Source organism: Amblyomma americanum, chromosome 1 (genome assembly GCF_052857255.1).
Source record: "Amblyomma americanum isolate KBUSLIRL-KWMA chromosome 1, ASM5285725v1, whole genome shotgun sequence".
Classification (NCBI taxonomy): Eukaryota; Metazoa; Arthropoda; class Arachnida; order Ixodida; family Ixodidae; genus Amblyomma; species Amblyomma americanum.
The window spans coordinates 216,303,668-216,320,023 of NC_135497.1; the positions used below are offsets into that span (position 1 = coordinate 216,303,668).

The window sequence follows — 16,356 nt, forward strand, 5'->3', positions numbered from 1 at the left end:
CATCTCCAACCGAACTCGTCGTTTTGCATTCGACGGCTCGAAGCAAATGCTTTGCATTATTCAGGCGCGACGTTCGCCTCGCTCACCCAATCGCCCGGAGCAGCAAGTCTCGACATTTTTTTTTCATTTCAACAGATACTTGTTGATTCTTGTCCACTGACGCTTCGAACCAAATCTTCCTTTTGAAAGGGTTCCTGGGCTTCGTGGGCGACGAACCTTGCTCACGCTTTTCCATCTTGTCGAAACGGTCACAGAACACCAAAACCGCCAAAACCACCTAAAACAAACGGTCGCCCACAAACTTCCCGCCAATACGAGCGCTCCTTCCGTGTTCCGGCAGGTCTACTGTGAACTAGAATACTATCCTAGTGGCGCGAACGAAAAGGCACGGGCGTGCCGTTTGGCGTAGAAACCACCAGGTGGCGCCACTGCAACTTTTTCTAGTGGAGTCGCGGCTTCGTCGCTGGAGCTTGTGTGTGTTTCTCCGAGTCGTTGTTCCGGTGCGGTGCATTAATACGCCTGTAGTTAATAAACATGCATGCCATTTGCTTCAAATAGCTTCAACGTAACCTCATGGGCACCTTTTTTCCCCCTGCCGTGCCCCTTTGAGCATTTCGGCGATGATGAAAAATCGCGTCGTCGTATGCCGTCTGCTACCGAGAACAGGCGCCGGGCAATGAGAGAGGCTCACGGATTTGCCGGTGGATGTTAGTTGTCTAGGTGCATCTTTTGCCAGGCTGATATTGTTTATCTGCAATTATAGTTTGGTGCCATGGGGTATAACGTCCTAAAGCAACTCAGGCGATTAGGGACGCCGTAGTGGAGGGCTCTGGATATTTCGACCACCCGGGTTCTTTAACGTGCACTGACATCGCACAGTACACGGGCCTCTAGCATATCGCCTCCATCAAAATGCGATTGGCGCGGCCGGGATCGAACCGGTGTCTTTTGAGTCAGCATCCGAGCACAATAACCACTGAGCCACCGCGGCGACTTAATTATAGAGAACTACACCCCTCATTCATCTGTGCGCGCGCCTATATGCCCACGTAGCTACGTGTGATCTAGTCTTACGGAAATCAGTTTTTTCCTGAGACGGTTAAGCGGCCTCAGAAACGCATTTTGCTCAGAAAATTTTACCCATGACTGAAAATATTTCCAACCTAATTTTCGGCAAATTTTACTTGCAGTGAATGCATGACATAAGGTTGATAAATAATACACGGGAGGCGAGCATTATGCTTTTATTGGCAAGTGCGGACATGTAAAAGAAAAACTGAAGCAAATATTGGTTTGATGGCAGGCACATTATTGACGTAACCAGCCTAAATTAGGTTACATAGAAATTTCATCCGTGGAAACAAGGCTGGGCTTGCAGCTACCCTAACAGGGTGCTTCGCAAATCTAAGCGCATCGACTCATTTTCAGGTAATTAAGCTTGGCATTTCCGGTTGTTGCTGCTATTGATGCTTTTCATAAAAAAGTGAAGGCGGGTTGTTATGTAAAAAGCAGTGAGCTCGGCTGCAACATTCTCACAGTGGTCTGGACAGCCAATTAAGTCGAAGCTCTGTTTTTGCCTTAACCACATCTACAATATCAATGATACTGCCTGCATGTAGTTCCAGGAGGCTAAATCATGTTGTGAAAGCATTTTCTAGGTCAGCTACAAATTTGTACAGGGCGGCAGCGGGATACAGAAGACCACCGTTGTCTTCATGCGAGTGAACTGGGCTAGGTTTAAGTTCCCAGCCGCCTCTTTGGTCAACAAAAGCAAATTGAGGCAGCTTTCACAGCCCGTCTTCAGGACACATTTCCTGGCCACATAACCAGCTATATAAAATATTAGCCGGCTGTCACTTGGTGCCACAGTGGAAGTGGAATGGTCTGGGGGTAATTTCGGGAGCACTGCATTTGCTGCATCTATGTTGCCTGCATCGAGCAGTTTATCAACAAGTTCCTGCCTGCCACTATGGGAGCTAAATTTGCTGGCCAGCATCTGCATCCAAAGGGGAACAGCACGGATTTATCGTGAACAATTTCAAATTTGGTGTCTCTTCGTATCGATGTTGAATTGCGAAGAGCATGCTGGCGTCACTGTCGCAATTTATCCGGCACCAGGTCTTTGAGGGAAGCATCACTCCTCGAAGCATGTTAACTGTGAAGGGCTCACTCTCGGTGGGGCCTGCAGCTTCATTTAGAGCGTTCAGCTCGGAAATCAAAACATCGGTTACAGGCTGACGAAGCGCTTCCTGCGCGACATCTGCACTTTCATTCGGTGCGTCCTGTCGCTTGCTGTTGCTGGCCTTCTTTCTGGCCTCTGTTTTGCTCTTCGGACAGAAAGGTAAGACGAACAGTCAGTCAGGAGGGTAGGCACCGCACCATGTCCCAGTGACGGCTTCCCACGGGGAAGTCGCACTTCGGGCCATTTATCATGTGTATGTAGTCCCGCAATATGCACTCGGGCTCAAAGTGGCGCTCACAGACCGCTGAGGACCCAGTGAAAGGTTTGTCATCTCTTCGCAGGTTGCGCTCCCACTTCTTCCTAAGTTCGTCGTCCGTGGGAGCGGCGAACAAAGACGCCTTAGGAGCTCCTGGATAACCGCTCCGACAGCCCGGGGCAAAGCAATGAGAGTCCGTCTTCCTTTTCGGCATCGTGCCTCTCTGTAGTGCCTTTATAGCACGAACTTCACACACGCAAGACGATTTTCTCCGGATCACTCAGAGTTTACAGCTCGAGGAGCCACGCCGAAACGTAGAATGCAGACAAAACACTTCGTTTCAGCCAGTTCAGCGCCCGGAGAGCCGTTCCGAATGTGAGAAGCAGCCCGGCAGCGGCAGCGCGGGGCTAGTACAAGGCGCAGTAGCGCCCCTTGCGGCGAGGAGAGGCGTTTTGCCTCAGCTGCTACGCTGCCGCGAGCCTCCGTTCGTGCCACTAGTAGCAGGTCTGAACCACCTTGCTCGGGAATTTGAATTATTTTTCCCTTTTTCTCACATTAAATATTTTTCTAAGCAAAAAAAGTTAACAAATTGTCACTAATTTTTGAAGCACGTCGCAAAGGAAAAAGAGGTTTTCATCACTTGTTCTTACCCTCGACGCGTCGTCTGCTGCCCCGTTTGCTGTGGACCAGAGTTTCTTACTAATAACTAGAGGGAAAGCTGGCGCCCCGCCTATGGGAGTTTGCATGGAGCCTCCTCGAGACCACCTGTACTGGAACACTATACCTGTACTACAGTGTTCTAGAAGAACACTGTACCTGTACCACCATGGGTGCTCTAAGCATCATGGGGCGGAGAGCTACTGACTGCAGAACTACAACTTTTGGCCAAAAATAATGAAAAAACAAACGTTGTCCAATAATCAAGAATGTCCTAACGTTCAATATCTTGTCTATAAATTGCAAAAAACGAGCAGAAAAGCACGTAAATGCAAAGTTTGCCCAAAATCAGCGATGGCTTGCTCTCCTATTGGCCAAGCATTGCAGACTACAAAAGCCAATATTTCGTGCTTAACAGGCGCACTTTTAAAAAGAAATATGTCTATGAAAAAAATATTGTCCCTTCAACATCTTAAAAAGTATTCCCACAGGAATTCGGAAAAGAAAAACCTTTTATTGGTGTCGTGTACTGTTGCGTTTTCGATACTATGGTTTTTGCACACTACTTCTACGCCAGAGTCGTCTGCGCGCGGAGGGCACCGTGGATACCGTATGGGACATCTTTGTAACGCCACTCTGTGTTCCTGAAAAAAACCTACTGTCCTGCACCAAGTAGCTCATCGCCCCATGATGCTTTGCGCGCCCATGGAGGTACTGGTGCAGTGCCGCCAGCTTTCCCTCTAGTTAATAGTAAGAAATTCTATGCTGTGCACCCAAGGCCGTTCGCGGCAACGTTACTATTATAGAAGATACTAGAACCGCTAAAACGTTACTAGAACTAGCAAAATACAGGAACGCGAGGCAGAGTAATCATGATAGAGGGGTGTTTTCTTTTCTAGTTTTTAATTTAGCTCACCTCTATTTGACACTGAAGAGAAGTGTTTAAATCGTTAGTATTTGCTGTCAGCTCTGGCTGTGAGAACAGTATTGTGCGTTTTTATCGTGAAGACTTTCAAAAGTTTCCCCGCCTCAACCGCTGACTCATTTGCGATGAAACTGCACACGGAGCTTGCGTATTATGGTAACTTTTGTATCGTAGCAAGTTTGACAACGGTACTTACTTAGTTGAGCCGTGCATGATGCGAAAACGTAATCGTCTACGTAGAGATCGGCGAACCAAAATAATAATAATAATAATTGGTTTTTGGGGGAAAGGAAATGGCGCAGTATCTGTCTCATATATCGTTGGACACCTGAACCGCGCCGTAAGGGAAGGGTAAAGGAGGGAGTGAAAGAAGAAAGGAAGAGAGAGGTGCCGTAGTGGAGGGCTCCGGAATAATTTCGACCACCTGGGGATCTTTAACGTGCACTGACATCGCACAGCACACGGGCGCCTTAGCGTTTTTCCTCCATAAAAACGCAGCCGCCGCGCAGACGACGTTTTTCGCTGAATGGCGGCGGTGGGGCCATCTGTTTTCAGAAGTTGAAAGCGTCACGACAAGGCGGACTGCGGACTGCCTTGTACCATCACCGACCATCGTGACATCATAGTTTTTCATCGACAGTGGCGATCATCTGATCAGCCTTAACAGGCTCCTTCAAACGTTAACTAGCACTTGAAGTGGCACTTGGAGTTCCTTTGCTGTTCGACGCTTGTACATCGAGGCGCGTCAAAAACAAAACCACGGGGCACGCAAAGCTCATAGACGCGAAGCGCCATAAAAAATCGAAACTCTCCTGGCCACCTGTGGCGCCGCCAAGCATCGTTTTTTTTTGCTTCCAAGATTCAGGTTGTCTTTTGTCTATCTTCCTTGTGTGATAAAAGTGCACTATCGGTTTTAAAACAAAACTTACTTCAATATTGAACCGCGCAACCTTCCTTTGTCAGCCTCAGAGATTCTCGCCCCCCTGTAGGAAGAAAAATTCCTCCAAGATGGCGTCTCTTTTCCTATGACGTTTCACTCTTGTACTTGCGAGATTGGCCTGTGGCGGCGATGCCTGTATTTTGGTTCTTGCTATTTTCTACCTTACAAGAGCTTTATTTTCAGTAATGGTGTCTTCGACTGGTCGCTTTAGATCGCTCTAGAGCGCTCTGAGAGGCGACCGCACATTCGGCTGGTCGAAACCGGCCGCTCTGACTACATTCGGCTGGTTCTTTCCGAGTGCTCGCCTCCAGCTCAGAGCGCTCTGACGCGCTCCGAGAAAAAAGTCGGAGCGGCTCCGAGATGAGTCCACGTGACAGAGCCACTTCCGCCATTTCGCGAAAGCGGCGCGAGTCCTCGGCGTCCCCTGCGCGTAGACAGAAGCAAGTGTAGGCTTTTCACGCAGTAGTAGCGTCCTTGCTGTGTTGTGTTTTGCGGGTGCCGCGCTGTGTCAGACAAAATGTCCAAGAGAGGCCGGATAACTACGCTAGGAACGCGGTCTGTGTTGCTGTCGCATGACAACAGCGATTCCATCAGCAGCTCAGACGACGACGACAGTGCTCTCCACAAGGCGATGTTCGAAAAATGAGCGTCCTGTGGGACGGAAAGCCGGGGTAGCGATCGATACAGGCTATGCGGCCGCGTGCGGCTAAAGGTAATCAAGGGACCTTACGTGCGCCTACTGTTGACATCAGCAGCGGTGCCGCGTAGTGGTTCCGGAAGTTACGTCCCCCTTCTGCCTCCTTCGCTTCCGCTCTAAAAACTCGCTGACCATTCGGCTTGATTAGTCTCGCTATGCGCTCGGAGCGAGAGCGGCTCCCACTCTGCCAGATCCTAACCGGATCGCGGGAGCGACCAGTCGAAGACGGTATAAGAGTGGCATTTTTTGTGATCAGGAGCTGGCATTCTATCGGTACAAGCCAACTTCAATTTCTCATCAGTGTCCTTTTAACACCTCTCCCCCTTCACCCAACCTCATCTGATCCACTGAAATGGGTCTAAATAAAGTTATTCCCAACCAACCACATGACGCATGAAATCCAGAAAAAAATGACTCAGGTTTCAGCATTGGTAAGCATAATGTGAAAAAGCACAGCATGTACCCGAAAGCGCGGTCAAGGGGTCCACTGGCCCAGGGAGACAGTTAGGCGGATTACCTTTCCTTAAAATCAAGCATCCTTCCCTTCCCTTTCGGCTGGGTTCAGTTGTCCAACGATAAACGAGACAGATACTGCGCTGTTTCCTTTCCCCAAAAAATAATTTTTGTATTATTATTATTATTATTATTATTATAAACATGGCACGCAAACAGTGCACGACACGCGCAACAAACGGGCTGTTTCTACACCCGTAAGCCAATTTGTTCCTTGCTGACCGCCATCCATTCCGACTAACTCAGCGCAGTTTTCGCGAAGCCATCAACACAAACACAATATGGCGCTCTGGATTGGTTGCGATTTTCGGCCGAACCCTACCCCCTCGAAAGAAGAAACCTCAATTCAAACCATTTTACCTTCTTTTCCTTTGCCACGCGCAAACTCCTTCTATCAGAGCCATTAAAAGTACGGAAAAGCTTAAGTGAAGGCATGGAAAACACAGGATTTTTCTCCTAACCAGAAGCAAACAAGCGGCACCAATAGCTGCCCCACACCCTATCGTCGTATGTGCATGAACGCGTCCACTCCTGCATTCTCTTAAGATGCCGTTTATTATTTCGATTCAAAAGCAACTATTTTTAGGCCCAAATAGCATACCAAGACCACGCTGCGGTGCCTCAGTGGTTAGGGCGCTCGTCTACTGACCCGGAGTTCTCGGGTTCGAACCCGACTTCGACGGCCGCGTTTCGATGGAGGTGAAACTCAAAAGGCGCCCGTGTGCTGTGCGATGTCAGTGCACGTTAAAGATCCCCAGGTGGTCGAAATTATTCCGGAGCCCTCCTCTACGGCACATCTTTCTTCCAGGCGTCCGCCGATATGTGAGACAGATATTGCGCCATTTCCTTTTCCCCAAAAGCAATTTTCAGTTTTCAAGGCTTGCCCCGCCGCGGTGGCTCAGTGGTTAGGGCGCTCGACTACTGATCCGGAGTTCCCGGGTTCGAACCCGACCGCGGCGGCTGCGTTTTTATGGAGGAAAAACGCTAAGGCGCCCGTGTGCTGTGCCATGTCAGTGCACGTTAAAGATCCCCAGGTGGTCGAAATTATTCCGGAGCCCTCCACTACGGCACCTATTCTTCCTTTCTTCTTTCACTCCCTCCTTTATCCCTTCCCTTACGGCGCGGTTCAGGTGTCCAAAGATATATGAGACAGATACTGCGCCATTTCCTTTCCCCCAAAAACCAATTAAAAAAGTTTTCAAGGCCTGACGAAATTCATCGGTAGCCACCATGTTATTCTTTTATATGCATATAAACAAATTTTGTACAAACCGAGGAAAAATTTGAAACTAAAATTAAAACGCCACGATTCATGAAATACCTACGGACTATGGAGCCATCTTATTCTTCGAAGATGCACATCTATTACGACATCGCAGTGCATTAAAGAAATTCCCGCCAAATGTACCCCCTGCTCACCCTTCTCTGATCAAAACCGAGCAGGTGGTATGGCGTCGATTACAAACCGCCACCGTTCCATTGCCTTTCCTTCCCAACAGTGTCCGGCCATCTAGAGCGGCCCGAGGGCCCGTCGCCGTCCTGCTCAACACCTCTCACCCTTCACCCAACCTCATCTGTTCCACGAAATGGGTCTAAATAAAGTTTTTACCAACCAACCAACCAACCAACCAACCAACCAACCAACCAACCAACCAACCAACCAACCAACCAACCAACCAACCAACCACCCAACCAACCAACCAACCAACCAACCAACCAACCAGCCAGCCAGCCAGCCAACCAACCAACCAACCAACCAACCAACCAACCAACCAACCAACCAACCAACCAACCAACCAACCAACCAACCAACCAACCAACCAACCAACCAACCAACCAACCAACCAACCAACCAACCAACCAACCAACCAACCAACCAACCAACCAACCAACCAACCAACCAACCACATGACGCATGAAATCCAGAAGAAATGGCTGGCGTTTAGGCATTGGTAAGCATGATATGAAAAAGCACACCATGTACCCGAATGCGCGGTTAAGGGATCCACTGACCCAGGGAGCCAGTTAGGCGCGTTTCTTTTCCTCAAAATCAACGGGGTCTACCAGTGTGCTGTGCGATACACTGCACGTTAAAGATCCCCAGGTGGTCGAAATTATTCCGGAATCCTCCACTGCGGCACCTCTTTCTTCCTTTCTTCTTTCACTCCCTCCTTTGTTCCTTCTCTTACGGCGCGGTTCAGGTGTCTGCCGATGCACGAGACATACTTCGCCATTTCCTTTCCCCAAAAACCAATTATTATTATTAATTTTACGTTGAAGGTGAGTATCGCAAACGGATTCAAGATAATCGCTTCGGCGATAACTTTGGCCAGTCTTTAAGCGAGGTTTGCCTACACTCCTTTTTCTCTCCTCCATATTCCCGGCACCGTTTCTCATTATGAATTATGGCAAAAATCTCGAATAAAAGAAGTATCCACCATGATGTGAGAATTACTGCGCCATTTTCTTCCCTCAATAAGCACTTTCTAGCTGCTCCACTACACCCGGCGCGATGGCTCAGTGGTTAGGGCGCTCGGCTACTGATCGGAGCTCCCGGAGTCGAACACGACCGCGGCGGCTGCGTTTTTATGGAGGCAAAACGCTAAGGCGCCCGTGTGCTGTGCGATGAATCTTATGAAAGGACGCTCTATTCCATGAAAACGGACGTTTTATTAGCTCGAAAAGTCGTAACCCCAATTTCTAGACAGGCGTGTTCTTTTCAACGGGAAGTTGTTTATCAACGCCCAGTTGGTTTTCAAAAATAAAGAGAAAGCATGCCACGGTAACTACAGAGGACGAGGCGAGGACAGGACAAGCGCTGCAGTTGCCCTCTGCAGTTACCGCGCTATGGTACCTGTGTAACGATGAACGAACATGCCCAACCATATTCCCTCCTGGTTTTCTATGGCTGTCTGAACTACTCGATTCGAAGCCGCGACATACTTTAAGAGCCGGCTTTTGCTAAGCATTCCTAGGTTAGACTATTCCCATCGATATGTTCACAAAAGTATCTTACACTTTGCCTCTTACAATTTAACTATTTTGCAATCTTACAATTTGCCAATTGACAAGTTGCCTTGAAATTAAAACCAACATCCAAAAAAGCTGGACTTTTATAAAAATGAACTATGGTTTTTGCCACCCCCAGGCGTTTTCGCAAGTAAAGTGGTATTTACTTAGCGGGGATCTCCGAGGCTAAGCAACACTGTTATTCACTCCTAAAAGGAGATCACGGAGCCCTTTCCTGTGTTTGCTTCACGAGTTTCAATCGGGTGGCACGAAAAATTTTAGAAGAAATTTTCTCGGCAATAAATGTTTCTTTTTTGCTGTTAGACAGAGATCAACTTAGCCAAGAAGAGCCACAAAATTAGCTTTGTACTAAGAACGAAAGTTGGGTGGAGTTGCCCCCAGTGTCCCTTTAACTTATGCTGACAGTCGGCTAGCTGCAGGGATATACCGAAAAAGGAATTTACGTAAGGCACGAAACAATTATCTGCGTCGCGTCCTCCTTTTGAAGAGTTGGCTCGTTTTTAAGAACGACGTCCAACACGGTTGCAACCATCGCTCCATCTCACACCAATTGTTTGTTTAATGGTTACGGGGAGTGACGTCGAATAAAACGACAGCATGCAATGGAGCCAACGTTCTCTCAGAGGAGGTCCCACCTGCGGTCTTGTACCTTGGGACCTCTTGCTGTATATTCTTGCAACTTATTTTGGAATCACGAACTATCAACTTCAGCTATCGTTCCATGTGGCCACAAAGTGCTGCATCAGAGGCTGTGACTGGCGAACGCAGTTCCGTTGTCGCATTACGGTTGAGTGTCACTGAAGGTGCAGCCGTCATTTCTGAGGGTGCACACCTTACTCTGACCGGGCTATACCTATAGGTGTCTCCCTTTTGCATGACACCATGTGGGCCTCAAAGGTCACTCGCAACAATTTGCTGCTTTTAACGCGATTACTAAGCAACTGTTGTCTGTGCCTCCCCTGGATGATTCACCGCCCTCATTCACTGTTTTCTCACCTACGCAGACGGCTGAAGCAGAAGTTTATGGACGTCCTACGCGAGCTCGGCGGATCCTGCTACGCCATGGAAAGAGGCGGCGACAGTTTCGACTTTATTTTTTAATTGTCTTTAGATATTTGTTATTTTGACGTAATTGTAAATTATGTTGTGAAATATTAAATGTAAAGAACGCATCAGTCGTCTCATCATTCCTTCCCCAACGCATAAGCGCTCTGTGAGCACTTATCTACTCTGGCGGACTGTTCGCTCGTCGAAAGGGGGTCAAGCTGCAGGTAGAACTAAATTTTTAAAAAAATTTGAGGGAACAGTTAAGCTCCGCCTGAAATATATGACGCGATAGATAGCGCATTGGGTTAATTCCCATACTGCCGATGGTCAATCTCTACATTCATAGATTCCTGGGAGTCCTTATGCCCCTCCTGGCGTAGTGGTGCAACGTTTAAGCGATGCGTCACTGCCCTGCGATGGCGGGTGCTCCCAGCGGCGGGCCTCGTGTGCGGCCGAGGCTGACCTTACCGGGTGACCAATCATTAATTTAACTGCCACCTGCCACGGTGGCCAGTTTGCTGACTATCCGGTGGCCACGTTGTGATGACAGTGCAAGGTCACGGGACCTAGGTGGCCTACCTGCCTCCAGGGTCGCTCTCTGGGCACCACCTGCCAGAGTCATGCTCGTGATTGTTCGCTCACAACGCCGACACTGGCGCCGACAAGAGATTTTGTGGACAGTGGGGCGTTTAACGCATCGCGTCAATACTTCGAGAGGCTACAAGAAAGACTGGGCACACCCAAACATGGTAGACCAATCATTCAGCTGTGTGATCTGCAGGTCAATAGAAGTAATTCACTTTACGTTAACAAGTCGTAAAATCGGTTTCTGTTACTGCTCCTATGTCCACAAGTGCTATTCGTGACTTTCGGTGAATATGTTATGCGACACTTGCTCTGCTCTGGAAACATTGAAACTAACCTCGGCCCACCCAGGACGCGCTCCGACAGTTCGATGTCCGAAACAAAGGAATATCCTGTGGCGGCCAACGCTTCAGTGGCAATGCTTACACGCATCAATGATCAGACCTTGGCATTTGCTAAAAGCCAGACCCAGCTCTGCGCACACGTTCAGATCAATAACAATAAAGCATCTCTATAACGTAAAACTTTAGGTGTGTTCAATCTCATCGAAGTTCTTGAAGCGTAAACTAATATCTCTAATGCCATTGGGCATGGCTGTCTTCGACTCAAAACGCCGCTAAACATTTCATAGCGCTCGAGGCAGCACTTTGGTCTCGTTTAAATGATCTGGGAGACCAGTTCAGAAGAAATAATGTGAATCTGCATATTATTCGTGAAGCAGGCAAAACATAGAATTAAGTGAGAAAGCACTTGCTTCGTTTTCAAACGCACTCTGCAGCGAATCCACGCGAATAGGTATAAAGGGTGTATTTTTTAAAGTTTAACGTATTTTTATTACAATATCTGAGTGATACGCCGGGGCGCTCTATTTAGCTGGATTGTACGGCAAGGCAGAGATTATGTACCTCATGTGACTCAGTAATTAGACGTTTAAATGACTTCAATAAACTTTTTATTTTTTTTAGGGGACACGATTTTACCGCGAAATTGATGGCTGTCAACATAGAAGGTGACTGTTGTTTTTAAATTTTCTTGATTGGCAATGTTGTCTGAAATATCGAACGCCAAAAATGCGAGCTTGAAAGCTTGTTGAGTTGGCTTTCTCGCATTAACTAAATATAAAATGGCGTCGCTAAGCATCGTATCGTCTCCGAAATTAAGTTAACTACTTCTACATCATCAACTGCATCTGCAGTTGATGCACAAGAAGCGCGAGAGACGCCACTTTTTGAGATATGCAATACGGAAAAGCCAACTCAACGAGCTTTCAAAAACATGTTTTTGACATTAGATATCTGGAACCACATTGCCGATTAGAGAGACAAACACAGATCACGTTCGGCGTTGACGGCCATCAGTTTCACAATATTGCCGCGAATATTTGCAGTGTTTGTTCGTTTTTCAAATCTGCCGCCACATCACTTTATCGCTTTGTTTGCGACGCAAGACTCGACTAGATTTATCTCGATTGATCGCAGCCAGGCAGAGCTGATTCTACGTTGTTCCGGAATGTTCTAGTAACTTTGCGCTCTTTATCTCGAAAGTTCGCTATCAGCTTTAAATTGAGCACGGCCGACAGCGGCCGGCTGTTCGACGACCGCCGAGCATGCTTGTCGCTTCGCCGCCGCCGAGTGATTCAGTCCATTTTGGGTGCAAGTCAGCCCAATAAAGAGTTCTTTTAGAAGACCCTTTCGTCCGTCTTCATCGCTGCTTCGACTGCCGTCACCACTACGTGACATCTGGTGGAGGTGCGGGGTGGCCTTCCATGTTCCGGACGCCCCCTTCAAGTCGTGAAGCCAGCCCTCAGCGATTCGCACCCGAGGACAAGCCAGCAGCTCAGCGAGCCAGCCGACATCTCCAGGGAGAGGAGCCTGAGTTCGGGAAACTGCCTGACCGCGCCAGACAGCGAAAAGACGCTGCTACGAGCACCGCAACCTCGCCGAAAATGTCGACACCGATCATACTACAGCAGCCGTGGGTGCCGCCAACTTTCAATGGATCCCTAGGCGAAGACCCTGAAGAATGGTTGGATCAATTTGAGCGCGTGGCGTCATTCAACAAGTGGGATAATGCGGCAAAAATTGAACACGTGTTCTTCTCACTGGATGGCTCCGCACGCACGTGGTACGAAAACTACGAGTCGTCCCTTACTACATGGGAGCTATTCAAAAGAGAACTATTGAAGGTATTCACCAGTGTCGTGAGGAAAGATCCGAATGACTCCTCGAGTCCAGGATCCAGCTTCCGAATGAGACCGTCTGCGGTTACGTCGAGGAGATGAATCGCCTATTTCGCCGCGCCGACCCCGGGATGACCGAGGAAAAGAAAGTTCAGTTTTAATGCGCGGCGTAAAAGAACAACTCTTTGGCAGCCTCGTCCGCCAGCCGCCAACGACAGTCGAGGAATTCATGCAAGAAGCCTGCACGATTGAGAAGACCCTCGACGTCCGAGCTCGGCAGTACAATCGCCCTTCCTCTGCCTGCGCAATCCGTTCGGACACGCCGGCCACCACCAGCGACAGCTTGTGGGAAGTTATCCGCGAAATCGTCCGAGAGGAGCTACGCCGATTACTGCCATCTTCCCCACAGCCACAAGCAGCGACTCTGATGGATGTGGTACGGGAAGAAGTGCAACAGGCACTTGACACCCCGACGGCCACAGAACCCCAGGCCATGACCTACGCCGCTGTAGTAAGGACTGCCCAGCCCCAACGACAGCCCCCATGTCCTCCCCGAGATGAGCCACTTGTTCCACAACGCCGCCTCCCAGCCCCCGCCCGCCGAGCCTATGACCGACCCTTTCCAAGGTCGAGGCTAACTATTCGACAACTGAGAAGGAGTGCCTTGCCATCATCTGGGCTACGTCAAAATTCCGCCCCTACCTCAACGCACGGCCGTTCAAGGTGGTCAGCGACCACCACGCGCTCTGCTGGCTTGCCAATTTGAAGGACCCCTCTGGCCGACTCGCTCGATCGAGTCAGCGTCTCCAGGAGTTGGACGTCACCGTCGTTTACAAGTCCGGACGCAAGCACTCTGACACCGATTGCCTCTCACGAGCCCCTGTAGATGCACCGCCGCCGGACGACGATGAGGACGCCTTCCTGGGACCCATCAGCCCCAGCTCTTTTGCTCAGCAGCAACGCTCGGACCCCGACCTAAAAGGCCTCATCGAGTACCTGGAAGGCAAGGTTTCTTCACCCCCCGCTTCATTCAAGCGAGGACTGCCTTCTGTGTGCAGAATGAGGTCCTTGGGAAGAACTTTACTGCGAACAAAACAGCCTACCTCCTTGTTGTACCTACTTGTCTCCGCGAAGAAGTTCTACAGGCTTCACACGACGAGCCGACAGCTGGACATCTCGGGTTTACTCGCACCCTCCGCCGCATTCAAGACAAGTATTACTGGCCCCGACTGTCTGCCGATGTCGCACACTATGTGAAAACCTGCCGAGATTGTCAGCGACGAAAGTCTCCTCCCACACGACCAGCAGGATTTCTGAGCCCCATTGAACCTCCCTCAAGGCCCTTTCAGCAGATTGGCATGGACTTGCTTGGCCCTTTTCCAACATCAACATCTGGAAATAAGTGGATCATCATAGCGACCGATTACCTGACCCGCTACGCCGAGGCGAAAGCCCTACCGAACGGAACATGAATGGAGTGCATTCTTCTTCGACACGGCGCCCCCGATATGCTCATCACGGACAGGGGAACAGCTTTCACGGCGGAACTAACGCAAGCCATCCTGCGCTACAGCCAAACCAGCCACCGGAGGACAACTGCATACCATCCGCAGACCAACGGACTGACCGAGCGCCTGAACAAAACCATCGCCGATATGCTCGCTATGTATGTCGATGCCGAGCACAAAACCTGGGATGTCATCCTGCCTTACGTCGTCTTCGCCTATAACACCGCAGTGCAGGAGACCACCCAGATGACGCCTTTTCGGCTCGTCCATGGCAGGGAGGCCACGACCGCGCTAGACGCCATGCTGCCCAACGTTACAGAAGAAGAGAACGTCGACGTTGCCGCCTACCTTCAACGCGCAGAAGCTCGAAGGCTTGCCCGATTACGGATCAAAGATCAGCAGCGATCCGACGCCAGACGCTACAACGTACGAAGACGCAACGCGGAATACAAGCCAGGAGACCAAGTCTGGGTGTGGACGCCCATTCGCCGCCGTGGATTGAGTGAAAAGCTTTTGCGCCGCTTTTTCGGCCCGTACAAGGTTCTTCGTCGGCTGGGTGAACTGGATTATGAAGTCATCCCTGACGCAATGACTGCATCCCAGCGACGCCGCGTACGACCAGAAGTTGTCCATGTAGTCCGTCTGAAGCCGTATTATGCGCGCTAAAGGCCGCTGCATTTCCATGCTCTATTTTTGCAAGATCCGTTTTTTTCCCTTACTATCGGGTCGATGCTTCTTTGAGAGGGGAGTAATGCCGCGAATATTTGCAGTGTTTGTTCGTTTTTCAAACCTGCCGCCACATCACTTTATCGCTTTGTTTGCGACGCAAGACGCGACTAGATTTATCTCGTTTGATCGCAGCCAGGCAGAGCTGATTCTACGTTGTTCCGGAATGTTCTAGTAACTTTGCGCTCTTTATCTCGAAAGTTCGCTATCAGCTTTAAATTGAGCACGGCCGACAGCGGCCGGCATTCTGTTCGACGACCGCCGAGCACGCTTGTCGCTTCGCCGCCGCCGAGTGATTCAGTCCATTTTGGGTGCAAGACAGCCCAATAAACAGTTCTTTTAGAAGACCCTTTCGTCCGTCTTCATCGCTGCTTCGACTGCCGTCACCACTACGTGACAATATAACCGTGCCCCCTAAAATCGAAAATATAAAGCTTACTAGTTAATTTTATTTAATTCATTTACTGATTCATTCATATGAGGTACACAATGTGCGCCTTGCAGTGCTGTGCTGCCCAGCTCAATAAAAAACACCGACGTATCTCTCGCAGTTATTAAATTATAAATATACAAAGGGTAAATTCACTCTGTAGAACGCACCAATCGACTTGGCACTTTTTCACTATCAAAATGTCGCCCTGTTATCAGAATTTTTTATTTTGAAGACAAGGCGAACGTGTTTGACCTTCGTGCGTAGATAAATAGCGAGAAAACTTCCATATCCGGACAGTTTTCCCCCAGTCACGCATCTAGCATGCAAGGAACTAACATAATAATTCATGAAAAGCCTACCTTAGGCCACAAGGTGCCGTTTTCTACATAACATGCTGGTCGTTAATGACGCGTGCTACATCTTTAATCCTGTAACTCGCAGCATTAAGGAACTGCGAGTCCATCCCTCTCAGAATGTGCACAGAGCTGCCCCCTTCCCCTAGACGCAACAGATATTTCGGTGAGCGGACAAACAGGGAACCTAGAGTATGACACGAGGGGAAGTGCGCTGCCTTTACCGGGTTTACGAAAACCATTCTGCTAGGTGGCGCGAATGCGATTGCGAACGCTCTCTGCGCAGATGGAAGAGAAGCGTCTGATTTCTCAAGCCGCACGAAAG

General features: G+C 49.3%; 1 protein-coding gene across 2 annotated transcripts in view; it reads right to left on the reverse strand.

The window, feature by feature from the left end:
- Nucleotides 1-348, reverse strand: part of LOC144114614 (uncharacterized) — a 29,623-nt gene extending 29,275 nt beyond the window's left edge. For both annotated transcript variants that reach the window (XM_077648468.1, XM_077648467.1), the window contains exon 1: nt 87-348. In XM_077648468.1, the coding sequence (XP_077504594.1) occupies nt 87-235 (149 nt within the window). In that variant the 5' untranslated portion in view covers nt 236-348. The remainder of the gene's footprint in view (nt 1-86) is intronic.
- Between the last annotated feature and the right edge of the window lie 16,008 nt (nt 349-16,356).